Source organism: Musca domestica, unplaced genomic scaffold (genome assembly GCF_030504385.1).
Source record: "Musca domestica strain aabys unplaced genomic scaffold, Musca_domestica.polishedcontigs.V.1.1 29, whole genome shotgun sequence".
Classification (NCBI taxonomy): Eukaryota; Metazoa; Arthropoda; class Insecta; order Diptera; family Muscidae; genus Musca; species Musca domestica.
Genome location: NW_026712296.1, coordinates 10,079,165 through 10,099,107, shown reverse-complemented (window position 1 = coordinate 10,099,107; position 19,943 = coordinate 10,079,165). Strand labels below are relative to the sequence as shown.

The window sequence follows — 19,943 nt, the reverse complement described above, 5'->3', positions numbered from 1 at the left end:
GTAACAACAATGTTTGGGGAAATATATCAAATACAGCTCAGAAATACATTTGCTAAATTTTATCGAGATCGGATTTGGATATAGCTCCCATATATAACTTCGTCCGATTTACCTTTGATTGTGCACCAAACGTCTAATATTTGCCCAAATGGGATGAAATTTGGCACTTACGATCGAATTGAGTCTAGAAGGTAGTGTGCCAAATTTGGTGAAGATCGGTTCAGATAAAGCTACAGCTCCCACATATACGTTGTTAATCCGATTTGTTATATTTGTTACCCACAGCCGTAATATGCACTCCGTAACAAAGATAATCAGGGAAATATATCAAATACAGCTCTGAAATATCTTTGCCAAATTTTATCGAGATCGGTTCCGATTTGGATATAGCTCCCATATATATATTTATCCGATTTCAAATTAATTGTGCACCAAATGGCCAATGCAAGTCCGAATTTAAAAGATACAAAGGCTTCGGCCTATTTAGTCCTTTGAACTTTAAATTATAATTATAATCATAGGGTGTATGATTGAATTCTCCACAAAAACTTTTAATTGTTACACGCAGCTCTACTAAATTAGCAAAGTGGTGTAGGGTATCATAAAGTCGGCCCCGTCCGACTTTAAGACTTTCTTTACTGGTTTTTTTGATTTTAAACGTTTTTTGGTTGGTGCCAGAAGAAGCTCCCTTCAAAAGTCATTGTGCCCATCAGCTTGATAGACAAACAGGTGATATTATCAGATACCGGTTTTTAGTTTAGCAACATCTGTTATATGAAGGCATAGACAGAAAATTATCAAAGATCTTGGTTAATTTTTGGAAACTCTCGCACAACCTGAGATTGGCTAAGGGAAGTGAAGGCCTTTCTCTCGAACTTCTCATAGACTTTAATTGGAATAAAAATGCAAACTAAAATATATTCTGCCAATGCACTTTAATGTGTAGCAAAAATAAGTGACACGTGATAATGAATCAATGCTCACTCTATGAGTTCGTTCGAATGCAATTTCATTTTCTTAATGTCTCTCGAGTTTCTTGCCGTAATCATAGAACGTAAAAGCAAACTAAGATAGAACTGATATTTTATCACTGAAAATAATAGACGACTGAAATGTCTTGTGAACAAATGTACATATGTATGTGCGCTTGTTCGAATTGATGGTGTTCAGACCAAGGATATTCGAACGAATGAAAAAGTAAATGCAATGACAAAGACACTTGAAGTCATCCAAATCTTACAATTGGATGACGGCTCTCCAATTTCATTCTTTTTTTAAGAATTGTGTGTTTCTATTTGAAAATAATAGCACACTGGTTTGTTGTCAATTTTAAAATCATAATTATGTTCCAACGTAACAAATGTATAAAATATGGTCATTATTGTGTCATTTTTAACTGAAACCAGTAAGAAATGCAAAAAGTTCGACCGGGCAGAATTTTAAGTCCTCCACAACAAATAAAACAAGTAAAAAAGCAGTAAGTTCGGCCGGGCCGAACTTTGAATAACCTCCACCATTTGGAACGAATTAGAAAATTTTCAAAAAAATTAAATCCAATAAAAATTCTTTTAAAATCTTTAAAACATCTAATATAGGAAGGTGCTGATATATGGGGGGATATACGATATTGTGGACCTATAAAGACAAATCTATGTCTGCGTGTAAAGTACTCACAAGGAACTCCGTGTGTGGATTTTCATACAATACGATTGGAAAATGTGGCTAAAATCATCAAAATACCGAATATCGCTGGATACCGTTATATGGGAGCTATACGTTATCGTTAACCTATATAGAGAATTCTCTATCGGGGAGTAAAGTGCTCACAAAGAACCCCTTGTAACCATTCCGTTGAAAAATATGGCTAAAAATATGGCCGTTATATGAGGGCTATACAATATCGTGGATCTATATAGATAATTCTCTGCCGAGGTATAAAGTACCCACAAGGAACTCTTTGTGTGGATTTTCAGACAATTCCGTTGAAAAATGTGGGTCATATCATAAAATACCGAATATCGGGAGGTACCGTTATATGGGGGATATACGATATCGTGGACCTGTATAGACAATTCTCTCTCAGGGAGTGAAGTACTCACAAGGAACTACTTGTGTTGATTTTAAGACAATTCCATTGAAACGCGTGGCTAACATCATCAAAATACCGAATATCGGGGGTTACAGTTATATGGGGGATATACGATATAGTGGACCTATATAGACAATTCTTTTTGAGGAGGCAAAATGCCCACAAGGGACTCCTTTTGTGGAATTTCAGACAATTCAATTGAAAAATGTGTCTTAAATCATCAAAATACCGAATATCGGAGGTACCGTTACATGGGCGCTATACGATATTGTGGACCTATATAGATAATTCTCTGCCGAGCTATAAAATACCCACTTTAACTTAACTTAACTAACTTTTTGTGTAAAATCATCAAAATACCAAATATCGGAGCTACCGTTATATGGGGGCTATATGATTTTGTGGACCTATATAGATAATTCTCTGCCGAGGTACAAAGTACCCACAAGGAACTCCTTGTGTGGATTTTCAGACAATTCCGTTGAAAAATGTGGGTAAAATCATCAAAATACCGAATATCGGTGGGTACCGTTACATGGGGGCTATACGATATCGTGGACCTGTATGGACAATTTTATGCCGAGGTATAAAGTACCCACAAGAAACTCCTTGTGTGGTTTTTCAGACAATTCCGTTGAAAAATGTGGGTAAAATCATCAAAATACCGAATATCGGGGGGTACCGTTATATAGGGGGGCTATACGATATCGTGGACCGATATAGCCCATCTTCGAACTTGACCTGCCTGCAGACAACAAAGAGATCTGTGCAAAATTTTAGCTTCCTATCTTAATTCGCTTAGGCTGTAGCGTGATTACAACAGACGGACAGATGGACGGACAGGGCTAAATCTTCTTAGAATTTTACGCTGATCAAGAATATATATACTTTGTTGGGTTTAAAATGATTATTTCGATGAGTTACAAACGGAATGACGAACTTAATATACCCTCCATACCTTTTTTGGTGGAGGGTATAAAAAAAGCCTTTTTCTATATTTTTTATTTCTGGGCAAATGCTAAAAAATGAGGATGTTAAAAAAATGATATTCAATACATATTTTTAACTGACGTAAGCTTCAGGGGTCTAAAACCTTCAACTCATCAGCTCAAACCCTAGAAAACAATCAATCTCTAGCCGACAGATGCGCACAATAACTCTCGAAGGAAGTATTTGTGCGCAAATATGCTACGTCATGATATCTTTTTGGTACCTCTCCTCAACATTTTAAAGACAAATATCAATCTTTATTTTCTATACTGTTGTCATTTCTGAGTCACTCGTCTGACAGCTGTTAACATTATTCCAGTGACACATCAGTATATTGTTTACAAATGTACAAAAACATTTTCGTGAGAATTTTCCACAAGAATACATTTTTTGCATCTCGTACCATCGCTCGTTACCGTACCATCGCGTAGACCGACGTCAAGAAAGTGGACGGAAGAAAACAGCAACATCAGCAAAAATGGTTCGAAAAGTAAAGAAGTGACTTGATCGAAACCCGCGTCGCAGTGGCCGAAAAATTTCTAGTGATGTGAACATATGGAAATATTCCATTCGTCAAATATTAAAAAATGAGTTCGGGGTAAAGCTATTGGAATTCCAAAAAGTACAAGAACTTACACCGAAACAGAAAGAAAATAGACTTAAAAGAGGTAAAGAGTTGCTTCGCTTCAAAAGTGGTGAACTGCCGAATTTGGTTTATTCCGATGAGAAAACATTCGTTGTCCAACAGTTTGCAAACAAACGATCGTGTGAACTTGCCAGAGAAGTCAGCTGAAAATGTGCACCTTTGGTTGACCACCAGAACTCAAGCGCCGGCCATGTTGATGGTGTGGGCCGCCATAACAGCCGATGGTCGCTCTCCGCTCGTAATAATCGACCGAGGCATCAGAATAAATGCCGAATGAAAGAATGGTTACAAAATGAGGTTCCTCGCTTCATTTCCAGCGCACAATGGCCACCAAAATCTCCGGTTACCAATCCGTTAGACAATTGTGTCTGGAGTATTTGGGAAAGCAAGGTTGGCAATAAAAAATACCATAGTGTCGATCACCTCAAGCAAGCGCTTCGCCGGGAATGTCCCAAAATACAGCAGAGCAACATTTGGGCAGCGTCTGACGGTTTCACTGTCCGTTTGAAGGCCATATTCGAACAAATCTAAAAATAACCAACTCCAACAAACTTTTTTTGCTTTCATTCAATAACATTTAAAAAAAATGTAAAAATTATGGCGTTTAACTTTGTTGCAGTTTTTTATCTCACCCTGTATTATCAATGTATAAAAGAAAGTTATAAAGATTACTGCGCTTGAAACTCAAAAAAGGCTGGCGGAATGGTCTATTGACAGAAAAGTATAAAATCCAAAAAATCGCTTAAAAATAAGTCAGTAAAAATGTGAATAAAAAATATTTTGGAGGCAAATAGTTCTTTTTCGTAAATTTCACCAAATTTAAGAAAGAGCTCTTCAATTTCATATGTATCTATGGGTTATATGTAGAATCATTTGTACAAAATATGGGTCATGTCGGTCAACGTTTTAGTATAGCCCCCACATAAGCATATACCCCAATTTCATGTTTTTTTATATGTTAGCCATATTTTTACGTCGTCGTATTGCTCCTATAACAGTTTTCATTTTAGCGGTATTTTTCAGATTACTTTTTTCAAGTTCCTCCTGTTGGGGGTATTATAATTTTTATTGGGCCAAAAATTATGTAACACCACGAAATATTGGTTTCCCACATAGGAAAGTATATATGGATCTTCCTATCTCGCCGAGCTGACACGATCTAGCTATGTATTTCCGTCCGTCCGTCTGTCCGTCTGTCCATGTTAATTTGTAATCACTTTACAGGTCGCAATTATGGCCCGATCTTCACGAAATTTAGAATGGAGGTGGGGATAGAGCCAGAATAGACCCCTATTTCTTTTGGAGATAATCGCATAATATTTAGGGGTTGAAATGGACCAAAAAATGAAAAAATCCTGATTTTGCAGTTGCTCTACAGGTCGCAATTATAGACCAATCGACCAATCCGTCCGTCTGTCCGTCTGTCCATGTTAATTTGTAATCACTTTACAGGTCGCAATTATGGCCCGATCTTCACGAAATTTAGAATGGAGGTGGGGATAGAGCCAGAATAGACCCCTATTTCTTTTGGAGATAATCGCATAATATTTAGGGGTTGAAATGGACCAAAAAATGAAAAAATCCTGATTTTGCAGTTGCTCTACAGGTCGCAATTATAGACCAATCGGCGCGGCGGAAGTTAGCATGGGGCTAGCTCTTAGGGCTGTACAGAAGCCTTCCAATTTTGACCATCATCGGGTAATATTTAGTGGGTGAAATAGATAATAACATTTGTGTTAAAGAAAAGTCAGATTTTTCATTAAATCGCGAATATTTTTAATCCCAGCGACCGTTACGTAGATACCGATAGTAAATATATCGGATATATATAGCGAAATATATACAATGTGTATAAACAAAGGAAGAATGGCTGGTCAGATTTTGACATATTTTGTAAATTTAGAATGCCCTCTTTGCATAAAAGAATAAAATATGAAAAAATCGCATAAAAAGATGGCAATAATGATGTTAATATAGATTTTGTAGTATTTTCTGATATTTTTTTATTTTTTCACATTTTTTATCGCATTTTTCACATTATTTTTCAATTTGACTTATAATATTGAAGTGTGTATTTTGTAATATTTTTTCACCTTACAACACAAGTTGGGGTTAATATTTACAGATTGCAATTATCGTCTGATCCTCACGAAAATTTTCACAAGGGTAGGGCTCGGCTCAGAAGGGCTAGGGCTATTGTTTTCAAAAATGTCCGCAATATAGATTTGGACATAAGGGCGCTTCTAACATTTTGTAGAGTTGTAGGTATCACATGGTCGGCCCCGCACGACTATAACCTTTGCTTACTTGTTTTTATACCCTACACCACATAGTGGTTAGGGTATTATGTCTTTGGGCATTTGTTTGTAACATGGAGAAGGAAGCGAGATAAACCCATAGTTACTTTTGAGGATATCCATAGAATCCGTCGGTCCGTCTGTCCATGTATCCTTGTGAACAAAATGCAGGTCGCATTTATTATCCGATTGAGATGAAATTTTGCACAAATCATTTGTATGGCCCAAGGACGAACCCTATTGAAATTGGAGATAATCGGTAAAAATTCAGAGATAGCACCCATATATATCTTCGTCCGATTTGCCTTTTATTGTGCACCAAACGTCTAATCTTTGCCCAAATGGGATGGAATTTGGCACATACAACCAAATTAGGCCTGAAAATAAGAGTGCCAAATTTGATCGAAATCGGTTCAGATATAGCTATAGCTGCCATATATATGTTTCATCCGATTTGTTATTTTTATCCTCCGCAGCCGTAATATGCACTCTGTAACAACAATATTTGGGCAAACATATTAAATGCAGGTCAGAAATTCCTTTGCTAAATTTTATCGAGATCGGTTCTGATTTGGATATAGCTCCCATATATAACTTCGTCCGATTTACTTTTTATTGTCCACCAAACGTCTAATATTTGTCCAAATGGGATGGAATTTGGCACATACGACCGAATTGAGTCTAGAAGGTAGTGTGCCAAATTTGGTGAAGATCGGTTCAGATAAAGCTATAGCTCCCATATATATTGTTTATCCGATTTGTTATATTTGTTACCCACAGCCGTAATATGCACTCCGTGACAACGATATTCATGGAAATATATCAAATACAGCTCAGAAATATCTTTGCCAAATTTTATCGAGATCGGTTCACATTTGGATATAGCTCCCATATATATCTTTATCTGATTTCAAATTAATTTTGCACCAAATGGCCCATACAAGTCCGAATTTAAAATATACAAATGCTTCGGCACATTTAGTCCTTTGAATTTTAAATTATAATTATAATCATAGCGTGTATGATTGAATTCTCCCATAAAAACTTTTAATTTTTACGTGGAGCTCTATTAAATTAGCAAAGTGGTGTAGGGTATCAAAAAGTCGGCCCCGCCCGACTTTAGCACTTTCTTTACTGTTTTTTTTACTTTTGTTTTGTAATTTGACTTTTCACATTTAGCCGCTTAAAAATAGGTTGTCATCTCTGAACAAAAAAAAAAAAATAATTACACGTTTTCATTCATCCAAGTTTAATGCATTTTACATAAGTTGTCAAGCGAATATTAAATTTTCATCGAATGTGCTAACAACCGCAACACAACATTGTCGCAATTTTCCGTTTACCTGAAATAATTAAATGTGAGTAACAACATTGTACAGCACATACATAATTAATGTGAAATCTATTATTTTAATTTACGAACATTTAGTCAATAGATCTAGCCATGTGTGGAGTGGTTTAAAATAGAAACAAAAATGTTTTTTCTCTGCCAATGTCCATCGATATTAAATCCCAATATTTAGGACTCCATGCCAGACCTTAATCGGATAATGGAAAATTAAATAAAACTGTTAAGACATTTTGTTGAGGCAACTGAATTTCGCTGGCGATTGTTTCGTCCCTCTTTTCAACCTAACCTAACCTATGTTGACTGTGATCTGTCTTAAGGAATTTTCAAATGTTCGGATCTGCTATAAATAATTCAATCGATAACTTTAACAGTGGCTACATTAACTTACCTGGAACGATGTTTTCGTTGATGTCTCTTGACAGATTTCCTTTTACGTCGCTTGAACAATTGCGTTGTCATTGAAGAGTTTATTTCGTTGCTTAAGCGATACCGGCTTATACTGGATGGCTGCAGGGATGTTTGGCTTCTATGACTATTCGTGTATCTTGGCAAATGTTCAACAGTATCAAATTCATTATTAATATCAGACGCATAATCATCATCATCATCACCATCATCACTAATTAACATTTGTTGTTTGGCATAGACCACGGGATTGTTAAAATTATTTTCCACTGAATCAAAATTTGCTGTTACATCAGACGCCACCAACGCCTTCGCCACAATATCCGTTTTAGCATTGAATGGTAAATGATATGGCATTTCCATTTGTTGTAGAGCGGATGTTGCATCGAATTCCTCTATTTCCTGTGCCAACGCTTGTTTATCACGTTCCGGCCGCCCGTAATGTGGATAGTCCTCTTGAGTTGCGGCCTGCATTAAATAGGGGTAACTGGCGTTGGGCGCCATCAGACTGAAATCGGTGATGTTATTATTCGACTCGACGTGAGGAAACTTCAGTGCCACCATGTTGCGCCGAACTTGCATTGTCTTAAACACAATGTGGGCACTGGAAAGGGCCAAAACCAATGCCAGCAGAAGTACCAAAATGTGAGTGGTGCTACTTTGATTCATGCGAAGAAAATAGCGTTGATACAACATTTCCACCTACAGCGAAATCCGCAATGAAATGAAAAGAGATTGAAAGTATTTTTTAATGAAAGCACATCAAAGGCTGCACAATGTTAAATTGATGGTAAAAGTTCATGTGAAAACGTTATTATTCTTCGAAAAAATAATTGTGCCTAAAAATGCATGAGTATTTGAGGGTGTTTACGCTTTTTGTACTTCCATCCAGGGGCGTTGTACTTAAAAAGACATGAAAATTTCTATGAATTTTTAGAAAAAAAAAATCAGATATCCAAGAAATAATAACTGAAATAACTGTATCATCTCCCATATTAGTTGAAAGAAGGAAAAAGGACCATAACAAATGTTATTTATAGCAACTGTATTTTTATGAGACTAGAATCAAAACAAGTGAACACAACAATTAAGTTCGTCAAGCCAGCACGCAACTAGGAAAATATATAAGTCGAGATTTGGTATTTAAACGTTAAATATGGTCTCTAAGGAGCCAACAGCAACCCATTTAGATTCGCAAATTTAGGAATAGATTATATCCCTCATCATTGTCAAAATATCCTTGTTTGTCGAAAATTCCGTAACAAATGTAGTGAGAACTACAAAAAAAAAAAAAAAAAACAAATGTGAAAAAATACCGAGATATGTGGGCAATTCTGGAATATTAGATATCAATTAAACTCCATTATGAAACTATTTCGAACTTTTAATACCGAATTTCGGCCAATTCAATTAAAAATGGTGATAAAAATCATTAAAATGCGTAATCGTCCCCTGAAGTGATCATTACTCAATACGAACTTTAATTGACAAATGTTATACTATGCCATAGAAAATGTGGCTCAATCAAATCATCAAAATACCAAAGGAACCAATATGTATTGAATATATGAAAAATATGGAACCTTATATTCAAGTTCGCCATGATAAGAGTGTGAAAGGATGTGGTGTCCGTTGGAATTGCAATTTTCGAATTTCGAAAAAAGGAAAGTTGTGCTCAATTGTGCCGATTTTTTTTTTTCGAAATTCGAAAAAATTTCTGAGATATTCAAAAAAAGATTTTTTTTCGAAAAAATCTGAGAGAATTGCAATTTTCGAATTTCGAAAAAATTAAAGTTGTGCCGAGTCGTACTCGGTTTGTGTCCATTTGTGCCGTTAAATTTTTTCGATATATCTTACCAATTTCGAAAAAAAAACGATAATTTCGAAAATATGTCAGAATTGCAATTTTTGAATTTCGAAAAAATTAAAGTTGTGGCAATTTCGAAAAAAAAAACAGTATTTTTCAGAAAAATTGCTGTAATTTTTGTAAAAATTCAAATATCGAGATGCGGTAAATTGTGCTGAGTTTTGCTCACTTAGCACAGCAATTTTTCGATATATATGTATTTTTTCCAATTTTAACTAGTAACGAGTGGAAATACAAATTTTCAATGTATGGACGAAAAATTGTGTTAGGTTAGCACATATCAGCCCAACTTTTAGTTTTTCCTGATATCACATATTACAAAAGTTATTCATTTTTTTAATTTTTAGCGAGTAACGAGTAAAGGTGAAAATTTGTTACGTATGGATGAAAAATTGTGCTAAGTGAGCACAACTCAGCACAATTTACCGCATCTCGATATTTGAATTTTTACAAAAATTACAGCATTTTTTCTGAAAAATACTGTTTTTTTTTCGAAATTGCCATATCTTGAAAACGGTTGAAAATATTTAGAAAAAATAAATGGCACAAGTTAGCACAAATCAAGCGCGACCCAGCACAACTTTAATTTTTTCGAAAATTGCAATTCTAACATACTTTCGAAATTATCGTTTTTTTCGAAATTGGTAAGAGATATCGAAAAAATTTTAACGGCACAAATGGGCACAAACCGAGTACGACTCAGCACAACTTTAATTTTTTCGAAATTCGAAAATTGCAATTCTCTCAGATTTTTTCGAAAAAAATTCTTTTTTCGAATATCTCAGAAATTTTTTCGACTTTCGAAAAAAAAATTTCGGCACAATCGAGCACAAACCTAGCACAATTCATCATAACTTTCCTTTTTTCGAAATTCGAAAATTGCAATTCCAACGGACACCACATTGTGAAAGGCCAAGTTCGGAAAAGTGTGGCTAAAGTCATCAAAATGTGAAATATGTGGGAAACCTTATATTGAGCAATACGTGAAAATGGGCCACATATATGTCCACGTTTTGGTGTAGTCCCCATACAATTGTACTGGCCGATTTAAGGTATTTTGGGTTTTTGAGTAATAATTTTAACTCGAATTTTCTGTTATTTGGCAGTTTGTGTTCTCAGTAAGTAAGAAACATCCTTGCGGAGAACTGTCTAAATATAAATATTTTGCGATTTAGACTATATTTCCATTGAATTTCTTTTGGTATTTGTAGTTCATTATGGATTTTACAGCGATATCCACCGATGTTCAGTATTTTGATTTTTCCACGGAATTGATTCAAATGCAGTATTTAAGACTCACAATAGGTAAAAATCTTTGTAGTAGAATATTGTCTATAGGGTAAGTGTACCAGTAGTCGGCACTTTTAGGATTTTCGCGTTTTTAATCGCTCACCATTTTGAGTGGAACATTTCAATTATTACAAAGTTAATTTATTCAGATTCGAAATTTTGTATAGTTTTTGCAATAATAAATAAAGTTTTAATAACTTTTTATTAAATTTCATAAATTTGTAGTTTTATTAAAACAATGCTTTTTTGCCAGTAGTCGGCACCACTTGCCAATTGTCGGTATCGCATGTTCCAGCAGTCGGCATACCATTTTTTTTGTAAGAATAATTAATAATAATAATAAATTAATTCATTAAAATATAATATTTTTGTTTAGTTAAACTGATTCGACGTCTTTATTGTACTTTTCTTAAGAATATGAATTGTCGAGGACCTTCACAGACAAAAATTTAATTTTTATTAGAATAATTCATCTTTTCTTAGCGAAATTGTGCACAAAGATAGCTGACAATATATTTGAAGTAAACAAAATACATTTAGTTACAATAGTTTCATTTATTTGGGCTTAAAAAAAAAAGTGCCGACTACTGGGACATGCCGAACTTAGGCACACTTACCCTATAGGCAAAATATGAATTTTATAGGTTCCCGTTTTAAAATCACCCCCACATAACGGGTCCACCCACTTTATTTTGTTTTAGCTGCATTCTCCAACTGATCTCAGTGGTATTTGCAGTTTAATTTGGAGGGTAGTGAAAGTTCGGCCGAATATTGGTTGGCAAAAAGGATTTGGAGGTATTAGTATAGTACCTATTGGTATATATACCTCTATTGTTAGTCAAATCGTTTGGAAAAAGAGGCCAAGACCCTCAAAATAGGTAAAATCAGGAGGTACCTTTATATGGGAGCTACTCCCAAACATCGACTTACATTGACAATTTTCTGCGAAGAAGTTTTCTATCCCCTTAGAAACCAAAATACCATATATGGGCCAAATCAATTGAAAACGTGGGCCTATATTGATAATTATTTGCAAGGATAGTTTTTTCTTATTAGGAATTCAAATTACCAAATTTTTCCGAAATTAGTACAAAAAATATGGATAAAATGAAAAATCTTAAATTGTGCGAAACAAAATGTTTAAGGCGCTTTGTATATATATATTTCCAATATATGTTTGAATAAATCCCATTGAAAGGAAGTTTTAAATATTATTTCGTACACCCCTGAAAAATTGCCACTTAATTCATTTAACGACTTCAAAAACATTGCTTTCTTTAACGATTCTGTTTCACAGTTAATCAACTCGTTTTCAAACTGGGTTTACGGCAAAGAGATTCTTGATTTTTTTTATAAATTCCATAGTGCATATTGAATAAATGCAATACATTCGCAGTTAAAGTGAGAACAAGTGCAGATACATACATATGCAAATACATTCACGTCTACACTTCTCCTGCAAACAAGTGGGTCATTGGTGGCAATTGTAAAATTCACTTCACATTTTGGCCAAACGTTTGTATTTCAAGATGGCATATCAAGATAATGCCAAATGAGTAGGTTGGCAATACAACTTCCGTATTGTGTATTTTCACCGCGTATTTAACGACTCAACACATGGAAGTGCAGCTGGAAATTTCAACACTGTTAAATTTGGGTCAATATGGGGAGAGAGAGAAAGAAAATATATTTTAAACTGTTCTGGAAATTCTTGGATTGTTTTAAATGCTGAAAAGTGTAAAAAAATGGTAGCAAATTTTTAAATGAGGACACCGTATACGCTGGCTGTCAAACCATTCGATTAGACATTTTATATTAAGACAAATTATATTAAGTGAATTTATGAGTGATTTTTTAACCCAAAAGCTGTATTATTTAATAAAAGACCACCATTTTTAAAAATTCTTATAAATTGAACGACAAATTTCAATACACATCGAAAATAGTTAGCTCACATAAGATAAATGCATACAGTTGAATAAAATCGTACTTTTCTGTCAAATAAATTTCTAACCAATAAAGAAAGGCACAAAGTCGGGCGGACCGTCTTTATGATACCCTCCACCAATTTGTATATTTAGTTGAGCTACCCATAACAAATAAACGTTTTTCGAATGCGTATTATGGCTTTAAGGCACATATAATTTAACGTCGAAATGAACTAACATAGGCATATATTTCCTTCTCTTCATCGATTTCCACTAAATTTGACGGATTGAAACGATATTTATCAAAATCCTTCTTATATGAGCTGATATTACGCTTTTTAGGTACAATATAATAAATGTATCCAAATAATAAATATATCCAAATCTGAACCGATCTCTATAAAATTTAGCAGAGGAAGTTCTATGCTGTATCGGATAGATCGGACCGAACATCGTTGTTGTACAGAGCATTTTACGGGTGTGTCGGTTTTTAAAACAAAATCGGATGAAACATATATATGGGAGCTATAGGGAGTGAGATAAAAAAAGTGCAACAATGTCAAACGCATTATTTTCAAATTTTTTTTAATTTTATTGAATGAAGGCAAAAAATGTCGGAAAGAGCATCTAGACGGACGGACTAACATGCATAAATCGACTCTGAAAATGATTCTATGAAGATCCTCAAAAGGAAGTCTATTCTATATATTTCGTTTCCTTCAGAACGGACTAACATGCATAAATCGACTCTGAAAATCATTCTATGAAGATCCTCAAAAGGAAGTCTATTCTATATATTTCGTTTCCTTCAGAATGTTACAAACAAATGCTCAAGGACACAATACCCTGTACCACAGTGTGGTGTCCGTTAGGCACATATTACGGCTGGTTGGTTCTGCCTGACTTTATTTAATTTATTATTATTATTATTATTATTATTATTATTATTATTATTATTATTATTATTATTATTATTATTATTATTATTATTATTATTGTTATTGTTATTATTATTATTATTATTATTATTATTATTATTATTATTATTATTATTATTATTATTATTATTATTATTATTATTATTATTATTATTATTATTATTATTATTATTATTATTATTATTATTATTATTATTATTATATTATTATTATTATTATTATTATTATTATTATTATTATTATTATTATATTATTATTATTATTATTATTATTATATTATTATTATTATTATTATTATTATATTATTATTATTATTATTATTATTATTATTATTATTATTATTATTATTATTATTATTATTATTATTATTATTATTATTATTATTATTATTATTATTATTATTATTATTATTATTATATTATTATTATTATTATTATTATTATTATTATTATTATTATTATTATTATTATTATTATTATTATTATTATTATTATTATTATTATTATTATTATTATTATTATTATTATTATTATTATTATTATTATTATTATTATTATTATTATTATTATTATTATTATTATATTATTATTATTATATTATTATTATTATTATTATTATTATTATTATTATTATTATTATTATTATTATTATTATTATTATTATTATTATTATTATTATTATTATTATTATTATTATTATTATTATTATTATTATTATTATTTTTTTTTTTTTTTTTTTTTTAATCGACATAATAATTTTAGACCCAATAAACTATATATATTCTTGATCAGCGTAAAATTCTAAAATGATTTAGCTTGGTCCGTCGGTCCGTCTATTGTAATCAGGCTAGTGTCAAAACGAATAAAGATAGGAAGGTAAAATTTAGCACCGATCTGTATTTTGCCAGCAGGCAGGTTCGAAGATGTGGTATTTCGGCCCACGATATCGTATAGCCCCCATATAACTGCACCTCCAGATATTTGGTATGGTGGAAATAGTCTAAAAATCCACAACGGGAAATTGTCTTTGCAGGTCTCCCCCATACAACGGTATGGGGTATTTTGATGATATGCAACATTATTCACCGGAATTGCGTCAAATTTCGTATTGGAAGTTCGGAACCGTTACTACAGCCTATCACAAAAAATTAGCTCTTCGTATAGCCCACATATGAAAGTTTTCATTTGAGTCGTATTTTTCAACAATTTTTTTTTGCAAATTTTCAAGTTCTTTCCGATTGGTGGGGTGTATAAAAAGTTCCTGCCGAACTTAGCTAATAGTCCTATTTATTCTTAAACTTATTTAATAACTTCAAAATGTATTAAACTACATCTTGCTTTTCATTTCACTTATATCAGCACTCTCACTCTTTGTTTTTACATATTTTTTGAAAGCAATTTTTTCAATTTATTTCAATGAGAAAAAAAAAGAGGAGAATGGAGAAAAACAATGACATTTATCTTTACGGCAATTCACTCACCTGTAAATTTTTAAATTGATGTGTACTACAGAGTCTCAAAATGGTGCGGTTCAAGCGAAACCAGAATGATATCGTTGGACTCAGATTGGCATTCATGTTTGCATTGGCCTCCGTGTTACGTTGTTGTGCCTCCGACGACTCGTCATCTGCAAAAGGCAACAAGAAAAAATCAGAACTATGTGAATAAATGCAGGGAAGAAGAAGAAGAAAAAACAATATTTCATTTTGATGATTTTTTTATTTTTATGGGATATTTTGTTCCCCAGATAGCATGAACAATATTACAATTCTCCACAAAGAGGGATTTATGGGGAGAACAAATTCCTTAAATGTTATTAGCCAGCAAATTCATTGAAGCTATTAGAAATCATATTAAATGTAATATTTTTATATTTATATAAGTCTTAATGATTTTTTTATTCTCCGTCCATCTTTGTACAATTGAATATGTAAATACCTATGAAATATTATTGTGTCAGTTTTTTAAATTTTCAGTTATAACAAAGCTAGTAGAATTACGCTATGGTAAGAAGGAGTACAAAAATTAAATGACAATGGCTTTGCACATTCGGTTTTAATCATTTTTGTAACTTTTTTACTAGAAACTATTTCCTTTACACAAACAAAAATAGTCAACTTTATTTTAAAATATATGTACGAAAATCCATCTTATTTGGTCTGATAGAACACATATAAAAAATATATATGGAAGCTATATCTAAATAGTGACCTACTATCAGCAATTTAAATTTGTTTAGTGCTTGGGCCAAACAAATACTTTTTGGAAAATTTCAACTCAATCGGACAATAAATTCAACCTGTACTTTGTGTACGAAAATACGTGGACAGACGGAAGGACATGCATTAATCGGCTCAATATATGATTCTAGGGAGATATTCAAAATTAACTATAGGTGGCTGCCTTTTGATGCACAATGACATAATACCCGGTACCACAGTATGATAACACGGTACAAGATATGTAGGCGAAATCTTACAGATTCGTTAAACTACTATATATAATTCTCTCATATCTCAAGCATATAACGCTTGTCCAATTAAAATGATTTTTTGATCATATTCAAGTTCCGGCTAGACGAGAAAAATTCTAATAAAAAATATCCCCAACCTTATGGCAACATAGGATATAAGATTTGTTAAGGTAGAAACCAGTAAAGAAAGTCTTAAAGTCGGACGGGGCCGACTTTATGATACCCTACACCACTTTACTAATTTAGTAGAGCTCCGCATAACAATTAAAAGTTTTTATGGGAAAATTCAATCAAACACGATATGATTATAATTATAATTAAAAGTTCAAAGGACTAAATATGCCGAAGCATTTGAATCTTTTAAATTCCGACTTGTGTTGCCCATTTGGTGCACAAATAATTTAAAATCGGATAAAAATATATATGGGAGCTATATCCAAATCTGAACAGATCTCGATAAAATTTAGCAAAGATATTTCTGAGCTGTATTTGATATATTTCCCTGAATATCTTTGTTACGGAGTGCATATTACGGAGTGAAATTTGAAACGTGTGATAGATTTTATCTAAAAAATTGATTTCCCAAATTATATTGAAATCGGTTCAGATTTGGATATAGCTCCCATAAATAGCATTTTCAGATTAAATGAAACCTTTTGCAATTCAAATGAAACTTTTTGCAGCGGAATTGAAACCTTTTGCAGTGGAATTGAAACCTTTTGCAGTGGAAATGAAACCTTTTGCAGTGGAAATGAAACCTTTTGCAGCGGAAATGAAACCTTTTGCAACCGAAATGAAACCATTTGCAACCGAAATGAAACTTTTTGCAAATCAAATGAAACTTTTAAATTTATAGAAGGAAAAACAACGAAACATTTTTATTTTTAGTAGTTTTTAAATTAAATCAATTAATTATAACTAATACATTGACAAAGAGGATTTTTTATTGATTATAAATATCTACATTTATTTATATTATTTCTGAAATTTTCAATTATTGTAATAACAAATGGTTCTTTATTGATTTGATATACAATGCTTCCATATTATTAAATCCCAAATGCTTAACGATAAAAAGAGAAATTTAAACAAATTTTGGCCTTTATAGGTATGGCCAGGACTGAAATGTGAAATTAAGCTTTACCACAATGTTTATAGTTATAGTATACTATTAATCTTACCTAATAAAGGATTCCCGCTTCGCAGCTTTATTGATCATTAAATCAACTATGATCATGATTTTATATACTTTATGGGGTCTACGACGAATATTTAGAGGTGTTACAAACCGAATGACAAATTTATTATATCCCCCTTTCCATGGAGGAGATTATAAAAAGGTACCTAATTCGGGTCCTTTGAAAAAAATACCTTGAAAAAACTTTTTTCAATCTTTCTGCATCTACACTTGTGTTTTATGGAAGCTTTAAAAAAATTATAAAAACATAGATATTAATAATCAATAAAAATTCCTCTTTAACTATATATTAGTTATAATTAGTTGATTTAATTTTAAACCTACTAAAAATAAAAATGTTTTGTTATTTTTTCTTCTAAAATTCTAAAAGTTTCATTTGATTTGCAAAAAGTTTCATTTCGGTTGCAAAAGGTTTCATTTCGGTTGCAAAAGGTTTCATTCCCGCTGCAAAAGGTTTCATTTCCACTGCAAAAGGTTTCATTTCCACTGCAAAAGGTTTCAATTCCACTGCAAAAGGTTTCATTCCCGCTGCAAAAAGTTTCATTTGAATTGCAAAAAGTTTCATTTAATCTGAAAATGCTATACATTTTCGGCCGATTTCATGTATTTGGTGGACCAAACACGACATGTATTTCCAATTGTAATGAAATTTAAAATAACTAACGGAATTGGGAGCCAAAATGAATTTGTCAAATTAAATTAAAATCGGTTCAGATTTGGATATAGCTCTCATGTATATTTTCGACCGATTTCATGTATTTTATGCACCATACACGATATGTATGTTCGATTCCAAAGAATTTGGAATATGTAACGGAATTTTGATTAGAAAATAAATTAGTCAAATTATATTAAAATCGGTTCAGATTTGGATATAGCTCCCATATATATTTTCCGCCGATTTCACATATTTGATGACAAAACACGATACGCATTTCCGATTCCAACGAAATTCGGCATGAGTGGCTAAATTTGGTACAAAAATGAATTTGACAAATTATATTCAAATACGCTCAGATGTGATTATAGCTCCCATATATATACTCAGCCGATTTCACATATTTGATGCACCCAAAGCGAGAGAGACAAAATCTGGCACCAACAAAAATTGCCAAATTATATTGAAATCAGTTGAGGTTTGGATATAGCTAACATATATATTTCGGCCGATTTCATACATATTATGCACCAAACACGATATATATGACCGATTCCAATGAAATTCAGAATGTGTGGCGGAATTTGGTTATAATAATAATTGTGATAAATTAATTGGAAATTTGTTAAGATTTGGATATAGCTCCCATATATATATTCTCGGCCGATTTCACATATTTGACGCACCAATTTCAATTAAATATGAAAGGTGTGGCGGAGTTTGGTGTAAAAGTAATTTTTTTAAAATTATATTTAAATCGGATCAGATTGGGATATGATTTTAATAAGAACCATTGACCCACAACGCCTTAGGCTAACACTAAAAAACAACACAACAATTTATTTGAAATAAATGAAATAAATAAATCCAAAGGACAAACCCTTCGTGTATGCATGTCATGTTACTGCTTTTGTAATGATTTAGTTTATTAACGCATTAAATTAGTGCAATATTTTTTTTTTTTTAATTTTTAAATTTGTTTTTCTTTATCCAACATATATTCGTAAATAAAATTTTGAATGCATATAAAATCAAAAGGGGTAGCGAAGCGCACCGGGTTCAGCTAGTTATATATATTATTCTTATAGCCCCCACATAACGTACCTCCCGATATTCGGTATTTTCATGATTTTAGCGACATCATTTACCGGAATTATTTCAAATTTCATATTTAAAGTTCGTAATGGGTACTACAGCCTATGACAAAAATATGTGTATGCAGGTCCACGTCTTCATATAGCCCTCATATAACGTACCTCCCGATATTCGGTATTTTGATGATTTCGGCAACATTATTCATGGGAATTTTAATGGGTTTCTTCCTAATGGTGGATGGTATGCTGCTTTTTTACTTGTTACAATATGACGTTGGATTTGTTAATTAGCTGCCATTGATGGGAGATCTTATAAATGGCAAATATTTGTCTTGTAAAATGTTTTTAAAGCACATCGAATGTGAGTTTTGCTTGTTATACCCTCAGCCACATGGCTTTGATACGATCAAAACGTGCCTCATCGAAATAAGGTTTTTAGACCCTAGGTCTCGATCTAGCGATGTCCGTCCGTCTCTATGTCTGTCTGGCTAGCTGGCTGGTACGCACAATAACTCTCGAAGGGAGTATCCGATTTGATCCAAACTTGGTACATCGTAATATTGTTGTCAAACATAGATCGAGTTCGGAGATATATTTCCATCAGTGCTAAGTCAAGTCGCTCCACTCTATCAAATACCTTCCCAAAAATGGTCAAAATTGAGAATAATTATAAATCTGGTGTGTAGATGGAATATATCGGTCCACTCCATCTGATGAACA

At 32.6% G+C, this 19,943-nt stretch overlaps 1 protein-coding gene across 1 annotated transcript in view; it reads right to left on the bottom strand.

Annotated features, from left to right (window-relative positions):
* LOC101892223 (uncharacterized) overlaps positions 1 to 19,943 on the bottom strand; it is a 186,914-nt gene that overhangs the window by 88,046 nt on the left and 78,925 nt on the right. Inside the window, exons 6-7 of the mRNA XM_059124509.1 lie at positions 15,282 to 15,427; positions 7,762 to 8,480 (exon numbers count right to left, since the gene is read on the bottom strand). Coding sequence (XP_058980492.1) covers positions 7,762 to 8,480; positions 15,282 to 15,427 — 865 coding nt within the window. The remainder of the gene's footprint in view (positions 1 to 7,761; positions 8,481 to 15,281; positions 15,428 to 19,943) is intronic.